This window comes from Dipodomys merriami, unplaced genomic scaffold (assembly GCF_024711535.1).
Source record: "Dipodomys merriami isolate MVZ:Mamm:240054 unplaced genomic scaffold, mDipMer1.0.p SCAF_12, whole genome shotgun sequence".
Lineage (NCBI taxonomy): Eukaryota > Metazoa > Chordata > Mammalia > Rodentia > Heteromyidae > Dipodomys > Dipodomys merriami.
Genome location: NW_027202493.1, coordinates 42,898,712 through 42,911,775, shown reverse-complemented (window position 1 = coordinate 42,911,775; position 13,064 = coordinate 42,898,712). Strand labels below are relative to the sequence as shown.

Sequence of the window (13,064 nt, the reverse complement as noted above, 5' to 3'; positions counted from 1 at the left end):
TCATAAACTACTGAAAGCCAACGGTAAAGACTAGACAGCATATTCCTTAGCACAGTAATATCTTCTTTCTGACTTCATCAGATACCTTGGTGGTTCTGGTCCACAGCCAGTGAGCCTCATTGTTTACATACAGATGAGAGACACGGAAAGAGCGGCAAGACATCACCCCACAGCTCTCCACTGAGATCCCACGCCAATCAGGGAGAGAACCACACTTCTCACATCTCCTGACAAGTCTCCTTGCCCAACCAGTCCCACTGGATTGGGCTGAACCTGAGTCCAAGCACAGCAGCAATTCAGGCCATTTACTCTAAGGCAAGCCCCTATGTTGCATAAATAATCTTAAGGAAACAATGAGGAATTGTAATATGTAAGGTACCCATAAGACAATCCTTCTCCACCTAAATACATAGAACCTGACGGGTTCCAAGCCCCAGGTATCTAACATTATGCCTATTGCCCAGCTATAATGCTCTTAGAACCTGAGCATAAAAGAAGCACAAACTGCCAGTACTCTCTGAAATAACATAAAGGCTCCTAAATTGATTCATTTAGCCAGTATGCTGACTTCAAATCATGTTCCCTAAAGGACTGGACTCTACTAGACGGTCTGGGAACCATCTGGTTGGTAATTATATAAAAACCTGTTAATCATAACATAATGAATAAGTTACATCTGCTTATAGACATAATCATGGCATTTTCCAACAGGAGAGTGGCCTGTTTCTCTGGTTTGGATATCTGCCTACTCCAAGAGGTCACCAATTTCAACTGTTCCCTAAACACTAGTCTCCCTTAAACAGAGAGCAAAGCATTTACAGAACAGAGTGAAACCTTCCATCTGGAAACCATTTTGTCTTTTAAATAACTAGAAAAAGATTAAACTCCTAATATGGAAAGCTATGCAGAATAACTCCCTATTGTTTGTGGAATTTCTTCCCCCCCCCCCCCCCCCCGTCCTAGGGCTTGAACTCAGGGCCTGGGTTCGAGGCTAGCACTGTACCACTTGAGCCACAGCGCCACTTCCTGCTTTTTCTGTTTATGCAGTATTGATCAGTAAAAATCAAACCAGGGGCTTTATGCATGCTTGGCAAGCACTCTACCACTAAGCCACATTCTCAGCCCTGTTTCTGGAATGTCTAACAGGTATTTTTGTTATTGCAGTGGACTGATCATCAGTCAGAAGAACACTTATTTCTCTCCAGAGTTAATTAAAGAAACAATTCTTTCAGGCCATTCTGTGATGCCTTTCAGCCAGTGTTCACAAGGTGGCACAAACTCAGGAAAAATGGAAAGCAAAGGCACTGACTGCATGAACCCATGTACCTTCCACAAAGCAAGCGTTCCTGAAAAAAAAATCACACTCAAAGTTGTACGTGAGAAAGGAAGTGCAAGTTATTCAAGGAAAAGCCTCTAGGAGCGATCTCTCCATTTATAGAAATTTTATTAATATGTAAGATAAACAGATTAAAAGCTCTCAAAATACTGAAAAGCCTCAAGTGATGAATTCTACTATATGAGTTGCTAAAATATGATTTAGTTAGAAAGACTGCTAATGTATATAATGTGTGCAATGACAGCTACGGGTCAAGGAGACCCTGAGGGCTGGACAATCCAAGCCCGTACCACTGAGGTCAGTTACCGCTGTCCATAAGTCTCCTCTGAAAGTAAGGATAAGAAGGAACCAAACAATCCTCCTTGAGCTCCTTTCTAGTGTCCTACACATATTATCTCTTTACACTGAGGTCAAAGAAGCTAATTAACTTACCTAAGCTCGAAAAATGACTACTTGATCCCAGGTTCACATCACTCTAAAACACCTTTTCTATTACACTATGCAACTACTGCTTAGAAAATACTTCAAATTACTTCTCCAAAGAAATAACTTTTTAAACGATTGGACTAGACCAACATACATTTCCAGACAAATCATACCTAAAAGCTGATCTTTACCAGGTACCAGTGGCTCACACCTGTAATCCTAGCTACTCAGAGGAGGCTGAGATCTGAGGATCAGTTTGAAGCCAACCCTGGCAGGAGAGCCTCTGAGACTCTTATCTTCAACTAGCCACCAAAGAGCCAGAAGTAGAGCTGTGACTCAAGTGGTAAGTGGTCGAGCGCTAGCCTTGAGCATAAAAGCTCATGGACAGCTCCAGGACCTGAGTTCAATCCCCAGCACCAGCACAAAAAAAAAAAAAAGGGAGTGGGGGGAGACTATTCTCTTAAGCATCATTCTATTAACTACACATGGCCCGTCAGACCATTTGTCATCCTTCAAAAAGTACCTTTCTCTACAACTACTTTGCACTTTAAGACCTGCTGTAAGCCCTCACATTTCAGAGACATGGTGCGCATGAGTCTTCTGGATTGCAAGCAGACCCACAAAGCCCTTGGGCATCATGCCCCATCCTCCATAGTTACCCAGTACTTCTCCTATAACATACGGCATCTGACCATGAGAAATGGGAGTAAACATGAAAAAGAACCTAGGCTGGGAAAGTATCTTAGTGGTAAAGTGCTTGCCTAACATGCACGAGGCCCTGGGTTAGATTCCTTGATACCACATAAACAAAAAATAAATAAATAAATGAAGTTTAAAAAAAAGAAAAAGAAGGGCTGGGAAGGTGGCTCAGTGGTAGAGTGCTTGCCTTGCATGCATGAGGCCCTGGGTTCGATTCTTCAGTACCACATAAGCAGAAAAAGCTGGAAGTGGAGCTGTGGCTCAAGTGGTAGAGGGCTAGCCTTGAGCTGAAGAGCTGAGGGATAGTGCCCAGGCCCAGAGTTCAGGCCCACAACTGACAACCCCCCCCCAAAAAAAAAAAACATAACAAAAGAAAAAGAACCTAGAAGACACATGGAATAGGAGGCTCAGGACTTTCAACTCCTAAATATCAAACCCAAGGCCTCTACAGTATCCTAGAAAATGACACAAGTACTCTTAGCTCCTTTAGGAGTGACTAACACTGAAGTGAAGCTCCTGCAATCAGACACAGGAGCTCAGCTTCTCCGTTGCTCATTGTGACCTTGGGAAAATGAACTCATCGCTCTTAAGCTTCAGATCCCACGGACCTAAGATGAACTACATATGTCACATGATACCAATTATTGTGGCTAGATCCTCAGCTTTTCCTCAGTGGGAAGAAGCCTTCTCTTCCCTGTTGCCATTGCTCACATGGAGGCTGCCTCTGGGACAACTGTGATGGCTGCAAACCTCTGCCTATCCACCTTGGAGGGGCTTAGGGAGATTTAGAAAGCAAACAGCAGGCAGTGATACATCTGACCGGGTCTAAAAATTCAGCATGTGGAGTTTCATAGGGAAAGAAACCGGTACAGGTTTAAAAAACAAAACAAAGGGGTGGGAAGGTGACTCAGTGGTAGAGAGCTTGCCTTGCATGTTTGAGGCCCTGGGTTCAATTCCTCAGCACCACATAAGCAAAAAGAAAAAAGCCAGAAGTGGTGCTGTGGCTCAAGTGGTAGAGCGCTAGCCTTGAGCTGAAGAGCTGAGGGACAGCGCCCAGGCCCAGAGTTCAGGCCCCACAACCGAACCTAAAAAAAAAAAAAGCAAACAGGAAAAAAACAATAAACAGTAAACAATTTCAAAACAACAACAGGGTACTAGCACATACAAGGCCTTGGGTTCAGTCCCTAACACTGAGAGGATGGGGTGGAATATTATATATGTATTTCTCTCTTTTAAAGGTTAGGATAGTTAAAGGAAAGTTAGAAAAGGCATTAAGTGCGACATTCTACTTCATGCATGCTTCTCTATTACCATGATGGGGACGCCGATGTCCGGCCACAGAAGGTCCTCTGAGGGCAACTTGGGAGAATTCCACACCACCACCACCTTGTTCAGGTAAGGGAGGCCGTTGAGTCTCTCTAAAGAGTTCATCAGTACTTCCTCCCGCTCGTAAGTCAGCATCACTGCCGTGAACTGCTCCCGGGGCACGTTGCCTCCCAGGGCCGCCTGAAACTCCTTACCAGAGCCCCCAGCTCCACCACCAATAGGCCGAAATCCAGTCCCAGAGCCCAAAAATTTGGCTTCTGAGGGCAACACAGGGTCAAAGGGCGTGTGGGGAAACAGATAGAAAGGCCCAGGGGCAGAGTTCCAGCTGCGGGCAAGGTCAGTGACAGTCCGAGTAAAGTTGCGGAGGTATTTGGGTGAGGCATAGGGCGGTTCCGTTTCTACTGGCCCCAGGTCCAGGTCCCCATTGTCAGCCATGTTGGGGTCTGTTCCAGCTGCCTTGCCTGAACGATGGGGGATCTCAGCTGCTACCTCTTCCCGGATGGGAGCAGCTGGGATCTGGATACGGGTCCTGATCATAGCCAGCACGGTGTTAAAAATACTATCAGCAGTGGAGAAGTAGGTCTCCCAGAGAAAGCGGCCTTGCCGCCTCATAGCCAGTAAGTCACTGTCGGAGAGGCTTCGCAGCAGGAAGTGGACCTCGGTCACCCGGGGCTTGGGCACCACCAGCGCCGCCTCGTTCCACTGCAGCATCTCCTGGTACGGGAGCTGCACCTGCTCTCCCAGCACCACAGGGACAGCACCAACTTCCAGGGCCTCAAAGAGCCGCGTGGCACACCCAGATGAGATGAGCAAGCGCGGGTCCCCAGGGGTGATGATGAGGGCAAAAGTGGAAAGCTTCAGTAAGTCCAGGCGGTCCTCCCGCTCCCCACACAGTGCCCACTCTGTGGGCAGACTGGACTTGGGCTGGTTTTTACAGGTAAATTCCACCAGGACCTGATCTAACTTGCTATCCTGTACAGCCTTGAGCGTGGCAATGATGCGATCATCATAGTCAGCTGGAGGGTCGCCCTCAATTTCTTCTTCAAAGGAGCGCGCCTCCTGAAGGCTGGATCGCAGCGACTCAATCTTCTCGCCCTGGAAGGTGAAAAGGTATTTCCGCTTAACTGGCACCTGTGGTGGGATCCCCATGAAGTTGGGCTCTGACATGGCATAGACCAGTGGTGACACAACCAAGTCAAAGCCAGGTCTGTACTGGGCAGCATAGAAAGTGGATTGGGCCACCATGGCGCGGCCTGTACTGACGTTATACAGTAAGTTCTGTGTGTCCGACTTCCGGGACAGATTGATGATGACATGGTTATGTCCGTCTGTCCGCCAGTGCGGGAGAGAAAACAACTGTTTCTCAAGGTCAGCAGGCCGCAGCACTATGGGCTCCTGCATTTCTCCTATCAATATCACATAGAGGCAAGCGATGTCTGCATTTTCTGTAACATACACATTGGCTCGAGCTGTAGCCTGAAAAGCCTGCTTGACCAAGGGGTCCAGACAGCTCCCAAAGGCAAACTGGTCACTGTCATAAACATAGACAGGAAAACCAGAGGTGAGAGGGCAGCGAGAATAATCAAAACAGTTGTGCAGTCGGCATCCCCGTGTGACCTTTGGGGGAGGAAGGCCAGCATCATCCTTCTCAGGGAGCAATCGGATGGGCAGAGAAAGTTTGGGCTGATTCTGGGCCATCAGCTCTTTGTACGAATGCTCAGTCTGGCTAATGACATTCTTGAGCTGCAGCAGGTCCTGCTTGGCATTTTCAATACTCTTCTTACAGGCCTCGATCTTCAGGTTTAGCTTGGCAATTTCACTGTTGAGCTCCTGCCGCTTGGCTTCCAGTTGTAAGAGCTCCTCACTCACAGATTCACGGATGCGACAGAGATCCAGCACGTGCTTTACCTCACACAGCTCGTTACCAGCCCTTGGGCCAAAAATCCGCTTGCCTGCCTCATCAGCCTCATCCAGGGTGGTGAGGTAGTAGTGAGCAATGAGTGGGAAGAACACCAGAATGATAAAGAGCAGGAAACTGAGCCACGTGAGCCGGATTCGGTTGGACCAGCGCAACATACAGGTTTGACCTCCATTCCCCACGCCCCCATTCCGCAACATGGTATACCCTGTCATGAGTACCCCAGGGCTCTCGCCGCCGCTGCTGATCACATTGGGTCACTCGCCATACCCATGTTTCTGTTGAACAAAACGGAGCCACTTTTCACATGCACTTCTAGAAATGTTCGTGCATTCCCTACACAAGGCACCAAATGAAATGCAAGTTTCATTTTCCTTGGCTTCGAATGCAGTGGTCTCTAACCCTATTCTGGCGTATGTTAAGTCCTGGCTGCTGGCCAGGGACTGTGTCCTCAGCCTTCACCCAGCAGGAAATGGTGCCGCATCGCCGAGGTGAAAAGGAGGCTCCTGCGGGTGAAGCCCAGGAACAATGGTCTGGGATCAGAGAGACCACGTCAGCTGCCATAGCTTTTGTTCCCTGGTTTTGCTGACCAACCAATATGCATAGTTTCTAGTCAAGTTATACAGAAGCTGGCAGTTAGAATTGCCAGCCTCTCATCCATGTCACTGCCAACCGTCAAGCCTGTAAAAGAAAGAGAATCATGTCAGTCTTACGAGATTATCTCCAACCCCCACTTCTCTCCAGTACACTTCTAGAAAACACTTAAGTCTTCTAAGAGAACAATGGCTGGAATACAGGTATATGTCTCAAAGAACAGTAAGTACAGAGTTGTGATTTTGTCTAGTACAGGTATATTACTTGTGGTGAGAAATGTCCCCAGATACGCATCCTAAACACTCAGCTCACACACACACACACACACACACACACACCACCACCCAGCCTCTTCCTATTAAATGATAACCAACTAGAGTCAACAGTAGGCAAAGTAAGGAATTTATCATCCAAGACCTGGACATCCACATAGGATGAAGAAAAATACTATGCTTTCCAGCCAGGATATCGGTATTCGTGTGCCTGGTATGAAAAATTCTTTTCAAACCACTTAACAAAAAAGTGACTGTGAGACATTTGTCTAGTTTAGAGGTGAAGAGAACACTTTGATCTTTACCCAGTAGTAGATGCAGCTTTCCAGAAACAAAGGTGTTTTCCACTTTGCTTCCATTTATCTTCCATTAGCACACATCATGTGCTCCTTCTTAAAATAGAACTAGTAAATTGATCTTCTGAAAAGGATCGCATACTTAGAAATGAGAAACATTACTTCTTATCCTTCAGGGACAGGCCTGTTGTCAACCTTATGTCTCGGTGTCCTAACCTTCTACAATGGAGATGAGCACATGGAAATAACATTTCTGTAAAAAAAAAATAAAACCCAGAGGATGTGAGAGTACTGTAGGCTCACCAGTCCTGTTCTCCCTAAACTTTACAATCAATCACTGACTACAGAAACTCTCTACCTGCTTTAACTTTTATTTTGTTGGTGGTGGGGCTTGAACTCAGGGCCTAAGTGCTGTCTCTGAGCATTTTTTCTTTTTCCCCCTCAAGGCTAGGGCTCTACCACTTTTGCGTCACAGCGTCACCTCTAGTTTTGATGGTTAACTGGAGATGAGTCACAAGCTTTTCTGTCTGGGTTGACCTTGAACTTCAAACCTCAGGTCTCAGTCTCCTGAGAAGCTGTGATTACAGGCATGAGACTCCAGTTTTCCAGCCTGCTTTAATTTTAAATCAAAATGTCTAGAAATTCTACCATGCTGTGCCGAAGAATATTCTTGATTTCTTTCATCCACCTTTTCCAAAAAAAATTTCATAGCCACTTGTGGCACATGCCTATAATCCCAGCATGCAGGAAGCTGAGACAGTTCCAAGCCAACCTAGGCTACATAGCAACCTGCCAGGGCTGGGGTCGGGGGGGGGGGGGGGGAAGGGGAGGACTGAGATATGAGGATTGTGGTTCAAAGCCAACCTGGGCAGAAAAGTCCATGAGATTCTTATCTGCAATAAACCACCAGAAAACTGGAAGTGGTGCTGTGGTTCAAATGGTAGAGCACTAGCCTTGAGCTGAAGAGCTGAGGGACAGCACCCAGGCCCAGAGTTCAAGCTCCACCAAAAAAAACTTTCAAAATGAAAAGGTCATCCTTACTTCACAACATGTAAAACGCAAGCCACAAACAGACTTAGCCCACAGCTTTGATCCAGCTCATTATTCTCTATTCTATGTCTGGCTGTTCTGTACCCTAACTGCTAGGCTTTAATTCTGGTAGCCTTTTTACATTTCCAAAAGAGCAGCAGAGGGGCTTGAACTCAGGGGTTCACACTTGCTAGGCAGCTGGTCCTCCACCTGAGCTGCACTTCCAAGCCTTTCTTGCTCTGGTTGTTTCTGATGCAGTCCCACTTTGTGTTAGGTCCAGCCTGGACCACCATCCTATTTAGGCTTTGATGAAAGTACACAAACCACAGAGATTTTTCTATTGAGACGGCAAAGGTGTTCATGTTTCTTTGATTATTTATTTCCCCCTTTGTTTTGAGATAGGGCCTCACCACACAGCCCAAACTGACCTCCAACTTGAAACCTTCCTGCCTCGGCTCCCAAGTCTGAGATGACAAACATGCACCACTGAAATAAGGTAAATGAAATGAGGCGCTCAGCAGCATCAGAGAAGCCACGAGAGTGCTAAAACCCAGGGCGGGCGGGCGGGCGGGCGATGCTGCTGCTGCTGGGAAGCGTGGCAAGAAACTGCCAGACAAACTCACAAAAGCCCCTAAAAAGAACTTAGGACGGGAGGTAGGTTTGTGGGCAGCCAATTCTATTCTGAGCGGTAGGCCTGGTGCCTACCTTTTTTTTTTTTTTTTTTTTGCTGACAACCAGATATTTAGCTTCTGTATTTTGCCTGGCTTGCAGAACATGAGTTAGAAAGATTCATTTACATACCTCCCCCCCCCCCGGCCATTTGGGGGCATAAAAACCCCCGCTTGTTGCTATTTGGGGCTGCTTCTGTGTTACCAATACCTGGGTAGTCCCGGCCGGTTATAATTGGCTATTGTTAAATTTCCTTTTACTACTAATAAATTCCTTTATAATCAAGATTTGGTTTTTGAGTCGGTGGTCTGTATCCTGGGGATTTTCAATTCACACCACCGCATATAGGTTCTGCTTTCCCGTTTCTGATGTAAGCATTTCATGCACAAATTGTTCCTTATAAACGCCTTCACAGTATCCCACAAATTTTTTTATTAATTTACTTTATTATTATAAAGGTGATGTACCCAGGGATTACACAAGCCAAGTATAAAGTACATTTCCTTTCATACAGTGTCTTTTGTTCCTTCTCTCTCCCAGTCCCTCTCCACTTATGAATTCTATAGTTCACTTTCATCCTTATCTGCTCCACAAATGTTTTTATCTATAACTTATTTAATCTTCACAATAAGCCTCCTTGTGGCAGCACTAGTGGCTTGGGCCTGTAATCCTAGCTACTCAGGAGGCTGAGATCTGAGGATCAAGGTTCAAAGCCAGTTTGGGCAGAAAACCTCCAAGTGACTTTATTTCCACTTAACCAGCAAGTGTAGCTATGGTTCAAGTGGTAGAGCAGCAGCCTTGAACAAAAAAGCCAAGAGAAGCATGAGGCCCTGAGTTGAAGTCCCAATACCAGCACAAAACAATACAACCTAGCTGACGGTAGAACTTTTTCACCTCTCTTTACAACAGAGGAAAAAGCCTCAGAAAAACTATAGCATTCCTAAATTCTCCAAGTAGAGCCAAGTCTTAAGCCTGTAGCCTAACTACTCTAAGTCCACAATGGCCTTCAGGCCTCTTCCTAGCCCTAAATTTTGTCTTACAAAGTGTTTTCCTTGAATCAAGGAAACAGAGGCTCCCAATTTCAGGCTTGAGTGGGAGTGAAATATAAACTAAGACTCTTCAGCTGGTATCATTTACTGATCAGTGACCTGGAACATGTGGTATGCTAAAGGGGATTTCAAAACCAGTAACGAAGTTTCTACTAGAAAAAGGCAATCTGGCTGGAGAGATGTTAATGACATAAAACTAAAGAGCAATTGGTTAGGTTTTGAATTGAGTACAGTGGGAGTTCCAAGAATTGAGAAGTCTTTTGTACTTCTGAAAAGTGTGGACTGCCCCCTCCCTCACAAATTTAGGGCAGCAGCAGGGAACGGGAAAGCCATTACTGAAGCCCACCGGTGTGTGCCCTGGATGCCCTGGGGTGAGAGGACTACTGTCCGCAGTTGTTTAGGCCACAGCCACACGAGCCCTTTCAATTAGGTAAAGACAGTTTAAATTAAGACAAGACAGGAATCAGTGAAGTGGTTAAAAGTGGTATTTCAGAGGTTTGATTGTTTTTGAATCTTAACACATAACATTTCCTGACTTTCTTATTAAGAACAGTCATAACAAACAATCCACAGAACAGGGAGTACACAGTTCAGGGAATCAGGAAGAGTGTTAATAGCACTAAAACAAATGCCTATCAGTTAAGATTCTGCCTGCCTTCTTCTATTGTTTAAACAAATAAAAGGCACTTTCCCCCGGAAACTCATTAGAGATAAAGCCTCCTAAGAACTGATTGTAACCATTCACAAGATCCAGAAGGTCAAAGCAAGCTTTTCCCAGTACAACCAAGTACAACCACCGCCTCAGTAACTTCTCACTGTATAAAGTTAACCTGTCTGCAAAGTAAGGGAAACAACCACATCAGCAACTGAAAACCAAAAACGTAACCAACCAAGTCAGAGTCCAGATTATGACCATGCCCTCAGAAGTGTGCGCCTGGGAGGTTTCAGAAAGGAAAACCTCTTCAGACAGACAGCCAAGGGCAGATTTATAAGATCCGGTTCCACAAATGTCACTGGCAGCCAAGCCACAAATACACAACAGGAACTCATCAATAAGTAGTTTTCCTTGGGCATACAGGCTTCCACCCAGATCACCCCTGAAGCAAACAAACAAACAAACCTAGGCCCTATCTGCATTTAGGGTGAGAATTCCCAAGTGTGAGTGACTACGCTCCAGAGTTAAGGGGGACTTCCTGTAGTTGCTTCAGGGATGGGCGCTGTTTTGAGAGGTTTCACTGGGTAGCCCAGGCCAGCCCAGGCTCCTGATCCTCGAGCTTCAGCCTTATCTGTGGGATTATGTCGTGCCCTGGGTGATTTTAATACTGGGTGTACCATCCAACTCCAAAATCACTGGTGTAATGGAAAACAGGGCAATCTTCACTAGCTTGATGACGTGTGAATCTTTTAAGTGCAGCTAGCTGAGTGTGACAAAGAGCAATCAATACACTGGAGACCATTCAGAGACTGCAGCTCACCCCACATATGCCCAGAAGGCTTCGCAGAGAGGCAGGTGCATATTCTCTGTTCATTTTTACAATGCATGAGGCCCCGGGCTCCAGACAACACACTTCACACACAACAATCATTTCATCAACCGCATGGGGGCAGGTGTTAATTCTACCTTTCAGAGGATGGTTAGGTACCCCGTACATTTGTTTACTGATTATGTACAAGACACATTTTGTCTTAATACATTTTACTTAATAAGCATATACTACTACTACTACTTTTATAATTAAGAAAAAGCCAGGCATGGTGGCACACTGGTAAGCCCAGCATTGGGGAAGTGGAGGCAGCAGGATCTCCAGTTGAAGGCCAACATGGGCTACTTAGCAAGACTTTGCTATACAGGTGTTACTACAACCCAGATATCACACTAGATATCTGGGGAGGAATTCAAGACTTAACTGTATTGTATTAGCTGTAAGAAGAAAAGGAAAACACATTTAGCTCAAGGTAAATACAGCAAAAGCAGCATTCTCAAAAGTTCAACAGATCTGATGGCTCACGCCTATAACCCAGCGACTCAGGAGCCTAAGGATCTAAGGATTGTGGTTCAAAGCCATCCCTGTCAGGAGAGTCCATGAGACTTTCATCTCCAGTTAACTAGCAAAAAGACAGAATTGGTTCTGTGGTTCAAGGGCTAGAGCTCTAGTCTTGAGAAAGATGAAGCTCAGGAACAGCATCCAGGCCTGAGTTCAAGCCTTAGGACCAGCACACACACACACAAAAAGTTCAATGTATCTGACTACCCAAGTCAAAGGATTCCATGTACTTATGAGGGAAGAGGTTAAACTTGATTAAGACTATAGGAAGCCAGGTGCCAGTGGCTCACACCTGTAATCCTAGCTACTCAGAAGGCTGAGATCTGAGGAAAGAGGTTAAACTTGATTAAGACTATAGGAAGCCACTAGCACCTGCTAGTGGCTCTCGCCTAGCTACTCGAGGCTGAGATCTGAGGATAGTGGTTCAAAGCCAGCCTGGGCAGGAAAGTCTGTGAAACTCTTATCTCCAATTAACCACTAGAAGTGGCACTGTGGCTCAAGTGGTAGAGCACAAGCCTTGAGCTGAAGAGCTCAGGGACAGCACCCAGACCGAGTTAAAGCCCCATGACCAAACCGCCCTCCCCCCCCCAAAAAAAAAGACTGTAGGAAACATTTGTGAGCTGACCCAATAAAAAGCAAAAGAAGGCTGGAGGCATATTTTAAGTGTAGCACCTGCCCAGCAAATCTGACACCCTGAGTTCAACCCCAGTACTAAAGAAAGAAAAAGAAATCAATATAACTTTGGTCAAATGATACAGAGAGAACAGGAAGTTACACAAAAGGGGGCTCAATGATTTAAAAAAATATATGTTTACATGTTTAACTTTCCTAGCAATCAAATAAATATGCATTTAAAACAAGATATGGTGATATTTTCTACCTATAAGTCAGCAAAGAACTGCAAATGACAATATCTATGTATCTGTGTTTGGCACTATCCAAGGTAACCCTACCCATTGGGACTGAAAATTGGCACCCCTTCCTGGAGCACAACTTGGCAGTTTGTCCTAAAAGCACAAAAACTGAACGTGTCTATCTTCTGACTCTGCAATTCCACTTCCACAAATTACTATGAAGAACCATGAATATGAAAAAAATTAATTTAAATTACTGCTTATACTAAAATATTAAAATAAAGTTGCTAATTAGGCTGGCAGCAACAGTGTGGCAGGTACTCTCACACTGAGTTCCTCAGAACTAAAAAGTAATATGACTTCTATATCAAAAATAAAACTTTCACCGGGCCCTAGTGGCTCACGCCTGTAATCCTAGCTACTCAGGAGGCTGAGGACTGAAGATCACAGTTGGAAGCCAGAAAGTCTGTGAGAGATTCTTATCTCCACTAAAACTACCAAAAAAGCCAGAAGTAGAGCTGTGGCTTAAAGTAATAGGATGCCCAGGCCCA

General features: G+C 45.4%; 1 protein-coding gene across 5 annotated transcripts in view; it reads right to left on the bottom strand.

Annotated features, from left to right (window-relative positions):
* Positions 1-13,064, bottom strand: part of Extl3 (exostosin like glycosyltransferase 3) — a 69,198-nt gene that overhangs the window by 16,225 nt on the left and 39,909 nt on the right. For 3 of the 5 annotated variants that reach the window (XM_070016762.1, XM_070016760.1, XM_070016763.1), the window contains exon 2: positions 3,773-6,386. In XM_070016762.1, the coding sequence (XP_069872863.1) occupies positions 3,773-5,920 (2,148 nt within the window). In that variant the 5' untranslated portion in view covers positions 5,921-6,386. Of the gene's footprint in view, positions 1-3,772; positions 6,387-6,876; positions 7,121-13,064 lie in introns of all 5 variants that reach the window. The other 2 variants (XM_070016759.1, XM_070016758.1) reach the window with 1 other exon arrangement.